We start from the raw sequence: 13624 nt of genomic DNA on the forward strand, positions 1-13624 counted from the left end.
TCAACATAATCCCCTTGTAACTATATGCATTTTTGCCATCGGTGTGTCAGTCTCTCCAGACCTTCTTGAAACCATTCTTTCGGAGTGCTGTGTACCCATGCCTTGATAGTTGTGTCCAGTTCTGCAAAATCCGCAAAACGGCGACCACATAGAGGTTGCTTCATGTTCCCGAACAGGTGATAATCACTTGTGACAATTCGGGAGAGTATGGTGGGTGTGGCAGCACCGTGAATCCCATTTGATCAATGGCAGCAGTGGTCTTGCGGCTAGTGTGGGGCCGAGCATTGTCATGGTGCAGAAGCACACCTTTAGCCCATTTTCCTGGCTGCTTTCAATGGCACGACGTAAGCGCTAAAGGGCTGCCACATATGCTGCACTGTTAATTGTGACCCCAACTTCCAGACAGTCAATGAGGATAATGTCCTTTGTGTGCCAGAACACTGTCACCACTCCCTTGCCAACACACATATTGTGACCCCGATACCGTGCCCAACCTTAACTTTGTGTAGCGTGTCCGACATAACCCCAAGCCTAATCGCCAGTTCACTTGCCTTTTCGCAAAGCATTGGTCCGCTGACTGGAATGCCTTTCGCCTTATATTGACTGAACTACTGTAATAAACAATCTTCCAGATGTTTGTATTTTCCGCCCTTAAAGTATGTCCACTTATTTGTCGTTGTAACATCTAATTACCCACGCTTCCTTCAATTTCTGCTGCCTTAGCTACTAACGTATTGAAAGCAGATGGAGCTATCCCCAATTTTTTAGCAACTTCAACTCGTTTCCTTCACTACATTCATAATACACAATTTTTCAGCAATCATATTGCACTTCCTTCCCTAACATCCATGGTCACTACTGATGATACTAATCACAACTGAAAAAACAAACAAACAAACAAACAAACAAACAAACAAACAAACAAACAAACAAACAAACAAACAAACAAACAAACAAACAAACAAACAAACAAACAAACAAACACGCGCACGCACGCAACTGAATAATTATAGTTTGGTACTTCACATCTTTTGCTCGAAAATAGCTCTCGCTACCCATTGTACACATTGGAGGATGATTTCCAAGAAAAGTACAGTGCAAGTCGTAAGTTTGTGCTTAGAATATTTCTTGCAATTTTAAACACGGAAATCGTCGTAAACGTATAAACGATGTATAAAAGAAGTTGTACTGTACAAGTTATTTCCCATGATTTACACTTCACCCCCATTTACACTAGTATTCCTTGGATCCCTTGAGAAGTGTAAAAGAGGGGTAATACTGCATTCGAATTTTTTTTAAACTCACTTACGCAGCTTCTGAGGATCCAGTACGCCTTAGACTGCTGATCTGCTCCTTGATCTCATGAGGAACCTGCTCGACAACCTCCATGTCATCTGATTCACCACTGAACCAAATAGCGTGCTCCATGCAAGGATGTCTAGTGTGAGATCCTATGAGAGATGCCAGTCTCTCTGTGTCCAGTCTGTAAGGCACAACTACCAGACTGTTACCAACAGCTACAAGCAAATTGGCTCTCACCTTGAAGAGCCGTGGTGGCTTTGAATATAGCTTGAAGTGCAGACGTGATTGAATTAGGCGGAACTGAAGGTTCAGTAGCAGCATTGTAGCACCTATAAGAGCAATATCAAAATAAAATTCACCTGCCAACAAAAAAAACAGGGCGTTGAAATAAAGGTGTCCGATATTGCAACACGGGTTGAGATTGGTCAAAATGAGAAGAAATGTTCCTATAAACATTAGTCCGGAAATAAATGCCTGTTGAGATCTGCGCCATTGTACCCGCATGGAGTAGCGATGTGTTTGGTGGTGCAGGCGTCTTCCCATTGAAGGTCTTTGCACGCACAGGATGTTCAGTCATCGCATACGGTTGTGCTGGCAGTGTGTCTTTCTGTTGAAGGTCATTGCATGAGTTTGATGTTCTGTTATAGTATGTGGTTGTGCTGGCAGTGCAGTGCTGTACCCAAACGACTAGTGGTCCCGTGCTGTGTGAAAGACGTAAACAATGTAATGGGGTACTCCTCGAGGGAAATGGCAGACATGGTCTTTTGCTATGGATTAGCCAATGGTAGTGGATGACAGGCCTGTATCATGGACACTCAATGACATCCACACCACAACATTCCATCAGAAAAGATTTTCGCTCAGCTATTCCAGCGACTTGCTGCCAGGACAACGGATTGCGATAGACCACATACCTTTCGCACGCCAGAAATGCAGGAATGGGTGTTGCAACACATGGAATGTGATTCTCAAACAAGTGTACGAAGAATTGCAGCTGCTGAAGGTATCAACCATGCTCTTGTGTGGTTTGTTCTACATGAGCAGTTACTGTATCCGTACCATGCACAACGTGTGCAAGTTCTTTGGCCTCATGACCACCCTGCCAGAGCACAATTCTGGCAATGGCTTCTATCAGGGGAGTGTCTCCCCGCATCGCGCTCACTTGTTTCTCTCCCTGGCCGCCTTCTGCGTAACGTCACGTGATATGAAGAAAGCACTTGCCCGTCCTGCTGATGAAACACGTGTTTCTATGCCGATCTTTTCAGTTAGTTCTGCTTTGTGCTTTGGTCTGGCGTGAACCTGTGCAGAGTAATGATGAGTGGAAACCTTAAAAGTCGTATTTATTGTGCCGTGGCGCAGTGTCGTAATTATGGATTTAAATGTACCGGTGTTATGTATCACAGGTTTCCAAAAAATGACACAAGTTGAAGCGTTAGTGGATTTCTTGCTGTAAGCGAACTGATAAGTTAAATCCGGACAATTCTCGCATATGTTCTGTTTATTTCCTTCCAACAGATTACGAGCGAGATATGAAAAATGAGCTTTTAGGTTTGCCCACCAAGAAAATATTATGCCCAGACGCTGTACCATCTCAATTTATTCCCAACTGGCATGGATGGCCTAGTACAAGTGAAACTACGTCACAGGTATGTATTCTTTACTTCCATATATGTCCTCTAATCTAATGGTATAAGCTGCTTTGAAAACTTTGGCCTAGTGATGTCCAAAACACTGTTCGAAAGCACGTATGTATTGGCATCCCACAGGTCTCCATTGAATGAGATATGCGGCACGAAGGTCGAAATATCAGGAAACGGGTGATGTGTACTCTGACTGCATTATCCCCTAAGAAGAGGAAACTCGGCCAGTTAACTATTACAGACACAATCGAAGATAATGACAACGAAACAGAAAAACAAAGACAAGTCGAAGCATTAAAAAAGAAGCATGCTGCTACGTTGGTGACGCTGAAAGCTACAAAAGACGCACTTAAGAAATGTAGATGTCCAAAGTATGTCGTATCAGTCAAAAGACAACCGTCACCACCCAAAGTGACACAACAAGTTATCAAAAAAGAGGTACAGAAAATACTGTCAAAATGTTTTACACCGGGACAGATACGGTGTCTTGTAACCAGGAAGAAAAGTGGGAAGTGGTCCTCAGAAGACATTGCGAGTGCTCTTGCATTAAGGGCACTTTCTAAGAAGGCTTATGCATACCTTAGAAAGAGAAACATGCCTTTACCTGCTAGATCAACATTGCAGAAGTGGATACGAAACTGAAATGCAGACCTGGTATTTTGAAGGAAGTGCTCCATTTATTAAAGTCTCGCACAGTAAATTTTCAAGGCCTGGAAAAATATGCTGTTTTGAGTTTTGATGAGATGAATAATGACTCTCTCATTTGTTATGATTCAACGGATGATGTAATACTGGGTCCATACAGGAACGTCCTTGTTGTCATGGTTCGAGGTTTGTTTTCTCAATGGAAAGAACCTGTGTATTATGACTTTGACAAGACTATGATGGCCGAACTTCTGCAGGACATTATAACAAACACTGAAGCTTGCCACATTAATGTGGTTGCCGTAACATGTGATATGGGAGGGAAAAATGCTAAAGTGTGGAAAGAGCTGCATGTAAATATGACCAACACTGATTTTTTATAATCTCGTGGACAAATTAAGAAAAGTGTGGGTTTTCTGTGATGTGCCTCATCTTTTATAGCTTTTGAGGAACCATTTCGTAGATGGAGGTCTTGTGTTGTCCGACGGAACTGAATTACGTAGTAGTGATACAAGAATTGTTAGTACAACAAAGTGAAGGGCTTAACACCAACATATCATATCAATGATGTTCACCTGAGTGTAACTGGACGATCTCATCAAAATGTACGATTAGCCGCACACCTGTTTTCTCGGCGTACTGCTAAGGCAGTTAAATACTTCCTGCATAAAGACCATGAAAGTGAGTTCTTCAAGTTGGTTAATGACGTATTCGATGTATTAAAAGAATCCCCAAGGACCATAAAACTCCACTGAGAAGTGGCTACGGACTTAATCTTCACAGCCGAGAAGGCATCCTGAAAAGATTTCTGGACATTATCTCCCAAATAAGGGTTGGCAAAAGAAACAGTCTACTACATTTTCAGAAGGGATTTGTAATTTTAATTAAGTCTTTACTTGGACTTTTTGAGAACCTGGAAGGGCAAGGTATTTGTTACATACCAACACCACGTCCAAACCAGGATTGTTCGGAAAACTTTTTCTCTCGTGTTCGTGGGTTGGGAGCTTTTTATAACCCAACTTCATTTGAAGTGAGAAATAGGGTGCTGTTATTATTGGGAAATGCAAATTTGATTCCTTTGTCTGGAAGCACGTCGGTCAGAGAAAACTTCAATGACCCATCAACAAGTATTGTGGAACCCGAGTCCGAAGAAAATTTAATGCTCTTTGTCACAAATGAGCTGTGTATTGACACTTGACGAATCTTCAGAGACTGAAATGTTTGTCGAGGATGTCAAAACCAAGTTGGTAAGGGAGAAAAATTCATGTCAGTCAGTAGGAGGGAAGGATGCCACCCAAGATTCCCTAAAATACCTCGCAGGTTATGTCGCTTTCAAGTGTCGCTTGATTGATGAAACTCTTAGTGCCTCGAAAGAAAACTCTTCACTGCTGCGAGAAGAGACCTGTGAATGGATCTCGGTTGTTTCAAAAGGGGGCCTCACACATCCCAGTCATGAGTAATTAAAAACCATAGCCCAGTTCGAAATTACATTTGGCGTGTTTCACGGTCAGACTGTATAACAGATGCAAGAACGTAATGAAAACTCTTATTTCTATTATTAAGTCAAAATTTCCAGTATTGCATGACAAAATAATTTGTCTACGTAAGGACCAGGACATTTATTAGGATATGGCATTTAAATGCAAAGAGTAAGGAGCTAACACTGAGAAATTATTCCAGGAAGAAGGCTAATCTTTGGGCTGGTTCATCAACTAATTAAGTGTCCTGACATGTAAGTTTTAATACTTTAATATAATTCCATCAAGATGTCGATATGATGCATATTTTCCTATGCCATTTGATCTAAATATTTACGTCATCAGGAAAGAATCATTTTGAGTTGCATGGCAATATTTTATTTCTTATTGTATTATATGTCGTGTATTTGATAGTTGATGTTCTACCTGCTCAGCAAGTGACGAAATTTAATGCATTTTCACTCATCTTGTTTCTAAATCTATTGGAAGTACTGTTACTTATAGAATCGGACTAAACTAGATTATTATTTGATGAAAGATTGGGAAGATGTTTCTCAGGCGCAAGAATTGACAGGCTTGCTGTAGTGCGACTGTGTACCTTACTCGCTATGGCTCATATTGCGTGACGTTATAGTGCTCCAGCCAATGGGAGCTTCAACCGCCGGAGTAGCCTACCTAGTAGTGTAGTTACCTTGGGCTTCTAAGCCAGAGGGCGGAAGATCCACGATTTACAGCCTGCATTTTATTTACGGACGAGGTAGGATTCACCAGAAATTGCATCTTAAATTACCACAACACGCACGTGTGGGCAGATGAATATCCTCGAAATGTCAGGGGAGTCAAGGCATCAGGGTCCTTTTAGTCTCAATGTGTGGGGAGGAATTGTAGGTGACAAACTACTAGGGCCATGCATTTTACCGAACAGATTAACAGGTGCTCGGTATCATTGATTCCTGCGTGATAAATTACCTGGACTGTTGGAGGACGTTAGGCTTCTAGAACGCAAATGCATGTGGTTTATTCATGATGGGGCATCACCGCATTTTCTATGCATCGTGCGACAATACCTAAACCAAACGCTTCTTGGATGATGGATTGGTCGAGAGGTCCAGTAGCACAGCCTCCCAGTTCGCCGGAACTCAATCCATTGGATTTCTGGCTATGGGGACATTTAAAGGCATTGGTGTGTGCCACACCCATAAACAATGTTCAGATGTTACAGGAGCGTGTGACCAATGTATGTGCTCACATCCGCGAGCAGCCAGGCGTGACTGGACGCGTTCGGAATTCCTTGCTAAGAAGAGCTGAAGCATGTGTACAAATGCGTGGTAACCATATGGAGCATCTCTTGTAATGTGCAGATGGCATCCACAAACAGACCGAATGATATCATCACAGCTCTTGGTTGGTGGTGTTGATGGCTGTTTGTACAATGCGTGTTCTGTGCAACGTGTGTGACAGTCATGTGTTCATTAGAATAGTTGGTATGATGACATCCATTGTGTGACAGTCATGTGGTCATTAGAAGTAGCTGGTAGGATAACGTCCATTGTGTGACAGTCATGTGTTCATTAGAAGTAGCTGGTAGGATGACGTCCATTGTGTGACAGTCATGTGGTCATTAGAAGTAGCTGGTAGGATGGCGTCCATTGTGTGACAGTCATGTGTTCATTAGAAGTAGCTGGTAGGATGACGTCCATTGTGTGACAGTCATGTGGTCATTAGAAGTAGCTGGTAGGATGAAGTCCATTGTGTGACAGTCATGTGGTCATTAGAAATAGCTGGTAGGATGAAGTCCATTGTGTGACAGTCATGTGGTCATTAGAAGTAGCTGGTAGGATAAAGTCCATTGTCTGATGTGTAAATACGCAACAAAAATCAAATGGCTCATATCTCAATGGGTATCTGTTTCTGGACATATGTTTATATGAACATTTCTTCTCATTTAGACCCTGTTGCAATATCGAACACCTATATTTAAACACCTTGTATACTGGAGAGAGAGAGAACATTCTTTTGAAGCAAGGACATGAAGACTATATGGGCTAGATACCACAAATAATAAACTTCAGTTACTGGCTCCATCAATGGAAAAGGATGAAGAGCCTACAAAGAGAGATTATATGCTCCAGTGATTCTTTGTAATCACCTTCACATTAAACTTTTTCTCCCTATGACTATATCAGAAATCTAGAGTGCTCCTCATCTCTCACTCAAGAACAGCAGTTTTATTTTCTGATAACTTGCAGCTGTGTGCTTGCTACCATGTACTTGCTTCATTATTTTTTATAATCCTATCCCCACATTATTTTATAATAAACCAGCTTCAATATACCTTCTTCTCCAGGATCAGATCCAAAGAGAGCAAGATGTTTGTCTTCCAAAGTCACCATCTGGACGGGGTTCATGCAACAAAGGGCTGACACGGTGAGTAACGCAGATCCAGGAAACTGTTCTTGGACCATGGGGAGAAAAGGGAAAGAGAACAGTTGCCCATCAGACCCTGTACATAAAAAAGAACATTTTATCAATTTGATAACAAAAGCAACTTGGCATTGTAATAAAGCTTATTACAAGTACTACTTGTAGACAGTAAAATGATCATACAATAATACAAAACCACTTCCTGTCTAAATCATATGCTCACACAATTATCATGCTATTTTTAATTATTTAATTTCTTTAACTGCATAACAAGAACTGCCTTAGTTGGGCTAAGTAGCTCATACAGTAGAGCGCTGGCCTTAATACTCCAAGTTCACAGGTTTGAGTATGACTCAGTACAGTGGTATTTGAAGATGCTCACAATTCCAGCACTTCAGTGTCTCCAAAGTACGTAAAAGTAGTTAGTGAAACATAAAACCAATAACATTATTTTTTATTAATATTGTTATTAAGAACTGTCTTGGTTTGTATTTAAATGATTCATTTCAATACAGGGGTCCAGAAAAATGTAGACACTCTTTGATAGTCAACATTAATGTAACAAAATGACATACTGGTACAATTCTTGCATGGTGGGGGGAGGTTATTTTGTGTGTTCACAGTGACCCCTATTAGCAGACAAACAACGTCGATGCCGATGAACTGCTGACCGAACTAAGGCTGTCAGTGTTGCCGGTGTGATAGCCGTAAAGGATGCCTCGATGCTTTCTTGTAGCTCGTTCAGTGTAGCTGGCTTCTGTCCATAAACTTCATTTTTCAAGGTCCCTTATAGGTAGAAGTCAAGAGGTGTAAGGTCTGGAGACCGTGGTGGGTACTCAACAGCTCCTCTTTGACATATCCATCACCCAGGTAGATTTTCATCCAAGTAGGCTCTAAGATCTCTGTGGTAATGAGGCGGAGTGCCATCTGTGTTGTAGGTAAAATCTTGCATTTCCAAACACCTCCTGGATGGCAGGTAAAACCGATGTCTGCAGCACATGCAGATACACCTCACCAGTTATGGTACCTTCAAAGAAGAATGGACCAAACAAACCGTGTGATGACAAACCACACCACACAAAAACACAGAGTAGATTAACGTATTCATTCATGTGAGCGTGAGGATTTTCAGGACCTCAGTATACACAGTTGTGGCGGTTTATAGTACTGTTCAGTTTGAATTACGCCGCGTCAGACCAGGTAATCATTCCTGCAAACTGTTCATCCTTGTGAAGCATGCCTTCAACCACTCGCAGTACTCTATCCTTCAATCCGGGTCGTCCTAGTTCATAGCGTGGAGCAATCTTGGAATGTACACTTTCCACTTCGCAGCCTTCTGCATTTGTCCTACGGTTGATCGGCTTACCCCGCTTTCACGTCCACCCTGATTAACAGATTTTTGAGGTGACCTAGTAAAATGTTACAACACAGCAGTGCTGGAAGCTGGACTTGTTGATGTTTTTGGTCGGTCAGACGTTTCTTATGCTCATTCTGAACAGTACCGTCGGCTTCAAATTTATCCCGAATACACTAAATTGTTGTACGTGTTAGTGGCCGAGTTCTGTATACATTATGCCATTGCTGTTGTACCTCCATCATGTTTCCCTACTTCCAGTACCACTTCAATATGGCCTTGTGTTGCTCGAACGACAATTTTACTTCATTCATTGCTGCACTGTCATCCGCTGGAAAACCGCGCCAAGATTTTTGCACCATTCACATGAGTTTCATCATCTGTTGAAAAAACAATGGACTACGCAACTGTGCAAGAATTGCAATGATATCTCATTCTGTTCCAAAGATATTAACTATCAAAGAGTGTCTGCATTTTTCTGGACCCCTCTGTAGTCCTATTTACAACGACTTTTTTTTTAAAAAAGGAAAGAATAGATGCAAATGGAAATAACACTGACCTGAAATCATGTTATATTTTCTAAATTATAACTTTTATATGGAAAGCAATGCATTTGTAGTAAACCCTCTTATATCTGAATTAATGTGGTTCCGGGTGGTCCAGATAACACATAATCCAGATAACAGAGAGTATCAAATTAAGCCACGGATGCCCAAGAGAGATTTGGTTTACTGTGCCATGTAGTAGGCCTAGAGTAAAACTCAACTTCAAAACTTATGAGAAAGCAGCCAGATGATGTCAAATTAAAATGATTGCACACAGTACCTGATGCCATATGATTATTACTATTAGAGATTATCAATAAACTACAGCAAAATTCATACAAAGACTCTATAAAGCTTTAATTCTTTTTAGTTATTAGGCCTACAATATCTTTATACAACACACACTACGTATTAAAATCAAAGTACTGTATTTAAATACTGTTTAAAACATAAGTAAACTAAAAAACAAACATAAAAATCACAACAAATACAAACTTAAGTTCATGTTTCTTTTACTCATTTTCTTTTCTAGGAAGGATGTTATCATAACCTGTTTCACTCACTGTAGTCTTTTTTCACATTTTCCAGCCATGCTTCTATAGCAAATCTAATTAAAATTACACCCAACCTTTGTACCTTAACTTTAACCAGAAAATCATCACCACAATAAAAATAAATATTCTACTAGACTTGATAATATGTTTTAGGGCTTTTGTTGTGTCAGAAAAAAGATATAATACTTTACACTTCGCACAGAAATTTCCTCAGCGTCTTCAGAACAGAATCTCGCCTGTTCACGAGGAAGACTTCTCTAATAATGAAAGTTTGAATTTAAGAATGCTTGACCATTGGTCTATTGTAAGTGGTACTCTTGTTCATCACAAGATGCCTCACTGTGTGCTAGCCTTCCGAGTGGAAGGTGACAGCACTATCTTAGCTCCTATAAGGATGTTGTGTTGTTGTGTTTGAGTCATCAGTCCAGAGACTGGTTTGATGCAGCTCTCCATAACACCTTATCTTGTGCTAACCTTTTCATCTCTACATCTATATATATAAAATAAGAGTTTTATCTGTACACTGCTCAGAATTTGAAAAGAATGATATTTCTGTATCGGTCATGTCCACAGTAACAAGGAAGTGCACTTTTTACTTTTCTGTAATTTCTGTCAGTCTGTATGTATGTACACGCATCACAAAAAACAGCTAAAGAGAATTTAATAAAAATTGGTATGTAAAGTCGGGGAATGAGCCACTACAATCTAGACTATAAATAATCTTATTCCCGCTGAGTGAAATGGTAGTTTAGGGGAAAGACTAAAATTTAATTCTCAAATATTTCTATTATTGGTGGTCCTATCGATAAATACTACATAACTAAAGTTATATAGAATTAAATTTCCAATCATTTATGTCTTTTACTTTCTTACCACACTGGCTATGATAACACAGATATTCATGAATTTGTAATTTTGTTGCTAAGTCAATATCAATGCCGAATGTTCATCAAGCAAGCCCATTTGGTGTCATCTGTCAGATTCTCACTCTCAGCAGTAGTACAGTCATCAATCTGAAGTGCTACAAATTGGTTCTGAAGCATATTCATTGCATCCTCAACCGACTCACTGTCCTTCCTCGGCAGCAATGATGGAAATCTTTCTATAAAGAATTGCACAGAAGAAAACTGCACATCTTCAATTTTTGAAACATCTGCAACCTTTGCATGTTTCAGTACTTCATCATTGAGAGGCAACTTGTTAATAAAATAATCACATGCTGTGCAGAAGTAACCCCAGGCAGATGAAAAGAATGTTGATTTATCTCTATTTTCATTAAGTTTCTTCACCAAGTTCATTGCCTCAATGCTAATGACTATTTCATCATTGTCGCTCTGATTCCCAATAGAACGGTATGGAACTTTTAATAAAAGGGAACTTTTGATCACTTTTGGTTTAAAAAATCTTTAACAGGTTCGTCATTAGTTCTAGTAGTATATGAATGCGATGAGAAGCACTCTGAAGTGTAGAACTGAGATTCTGAGATTCTCTAATAAAGGAATGATAGTATTAAAAATTTTTCTTCATGAAGCCTTATTTAAGCCCGATGAAAGAACCACCCAAAAAAAAAAAAAATCTTCATGAATATTCTTATTCTTTAACACAGGAGTGTCACATTTTGAGACACATGCAAATCTTTCTGGACCGACCAATTTTGACGACTCAGTAGCCTTCCTCTTTTCATGGTCTTTGGAACTACCAGGCTCGGCTTTTGGGATCATAAATGATGTTAAGCTAGTAGCTGATGCACACTGAGCATTAAAAAGCACCTCATCTTAAAAGAAACCAAGTAGTGGATACCATTGCTCTAACAGCCTCTGCAGACACCTTCCTAACGATAGCCATCTTGCGCAAACATATTTCAGTATCTTCTTCGTTTCCTTGTTATGAAGCTCTTGGAATTTCTTAGCGCGTTCCTTCCTCTTACAACTCTTTTCTAAATAATGGAAGATGTCGACTAATAGTTCATCAATTTTAACTGGCAAACTGCTTGCACCTTTCTCAGCAGCCAAGTTAATCAAATGGCATGAGCAACCCAGTACGAAGACAGATGACTGTGCTTCCCTTAAAACAGGAGCAACTCCATTCTTCTTTCAAAATCATGACTGGAGCATTGTTGGAACAGAACGCTACACAATTCTGAATTGGTATTTTGTACCACTCTTAACTGTGAAATTACCAAATTACCAATATTATGTCCTGTTGAATCACCCATCACGGCTAGGACAGACAACACTGAGCTATCTTTTCCTTTCCTGCTTTGCCACAAAACAGGTGACGACAATAGGGTAAAGCTTAGCATTACTATTAATGCTCCCATGCGTAGCTAAAAAAAAGGTTCACGTTGCATGTAACCAACAAGTTCACTTCTTGAATCTGTAGCCAATTCTTTCAAAATGTGTGGTTTTTGTACGACCACAGCCATATGTTTTTTTGCAATTTCTGAACCTGGAAATGTGGTGGTGATTTTTGTTTTAAGAGGAAGTACAACTAGGTAATCAACCTCTCTGAAAAAATTTGTGAAAAAGAAATTTAAAATAAAAGAAAAATATTTATTCAACAAAGGAATTTGGAAACGCAGTACAAAATAAACAAAAAATTATTGAATTAGGCCAAAAAATTACTAACAAATCAAAAGGGAACATGCGTTCCCTGAATAACAGTACATATGTAATTTATATACCCTTGATTAATCCACTGTCGCACATAAATCGGATGACGAGATCAGCGGTAGTGGCATCATCGGCTAGTATGCGTTGAGTGTTTCCTGCAGGCCAAGGCTCCATCTTAGGCCAAAGAGATCGAAGCACTCTGTGAGGATGTGGGCCACAGTGAAGTCGGCACCACAAGAACACACTGGGGGAGGTCTTCCTCTTTAGGAGATAAGAGTGCATAGATCGTCCATGACCTATCATCAGCCTACACACTACTATGGCCTGTCTCCATGAAGGCCAGAAAGAGGACCGCCACATGGTGGTTGTCTTCTTAATTGCTCTCACCTTGTTGGGAGTTTGGATAGCTAGCCACTATGATTCCCAGGACGCGAAGATGGTTTGATGTAGCTGAGAAAAAATATCTTTAGCAGGTACATTCACAGGTCTGGGAGGTAGAAGTACCGCTTCTTTCGCGGCTTCATCCGCAAGTTCATTTCCCGCAATCCCAACATGGCTTGGAAGCCACGCGAAAGTGATTCTGGTGCCAGAGTCACTTAACCTGGCTAGAAGGTCATGAATTTGCTACACCACTGGGTGTTGCGAGAAACAGGTTTCAATAGACTGCAGAAAACTTAACGAGTTGGTAGAAGTAAGAATGTGGTTTCTTTCATCACCCAGGGCAAACTGCAGAGTAATAATAATAATAACTTAAATGTTTCCACCTTTTCAATACAATATATTCACAAATTTACAAAATTATACGGTACTAGTTTCGACCCATCTAGGGGTCATCATCAGCCGTATTGAAGCAAAGATCATTTGTGGCGAAATCCTAAGACAATATTATTTTAAAGAATAACAAGTGAAATGAGATGTTATGGTAATAGTTAATAATACAAGGAATATACATAATAAGAGGTTTTTAACAAAGAATAAAGTATAAATGGGGTGTTGTAAAAATTATAATCATGGAAATCAGTATACTTTATTCTTTGTTAAAAACCTCTTATTATGTATATTCCTTGTAT

General features: G+C 40.0%; 1 protein-coding gene across 1 annotated transcript in view; it reads right to left on the reverse strand.

Moving 5' to 3' along the window:
* LOC136857049 (nucleolar protein 11) overlaps positions 1-13624 on the reverse strand; it is a 124046-nt gene that overhangs the window by 36985 nt on the left and 73437 nt on the right. Inside the window, exons 5-6 of the mRNA XM_067135407.2 lie at positions 7401-7568; positions 1310-1631 (exon numbers count right to left, since the gene is read on the reverse strand). Of these exons, the coding sequence (XP_066991508.2) occupies positions 1310-1631; positions 7401-7568 (490 nt within the window). The remainder of the gene's footprint in view (positions 1-1309; positions 1632-7400; positions 7569-13624) is intronic.

This window comes from Anabrus simplex, chromosome 1 (genome assembly GCF_040414725.1).
Source record: "Anabrus simplex isolate iqAnaSimp1 chromosome 1, ASM4041472v1, whole genome shotgun sequence".
NCBI lineage: Eukaryota > Metazoa > Arthropoda > Insecta > Orthoptera > Tettigoniidae > Anabrus > Anabrus simplex.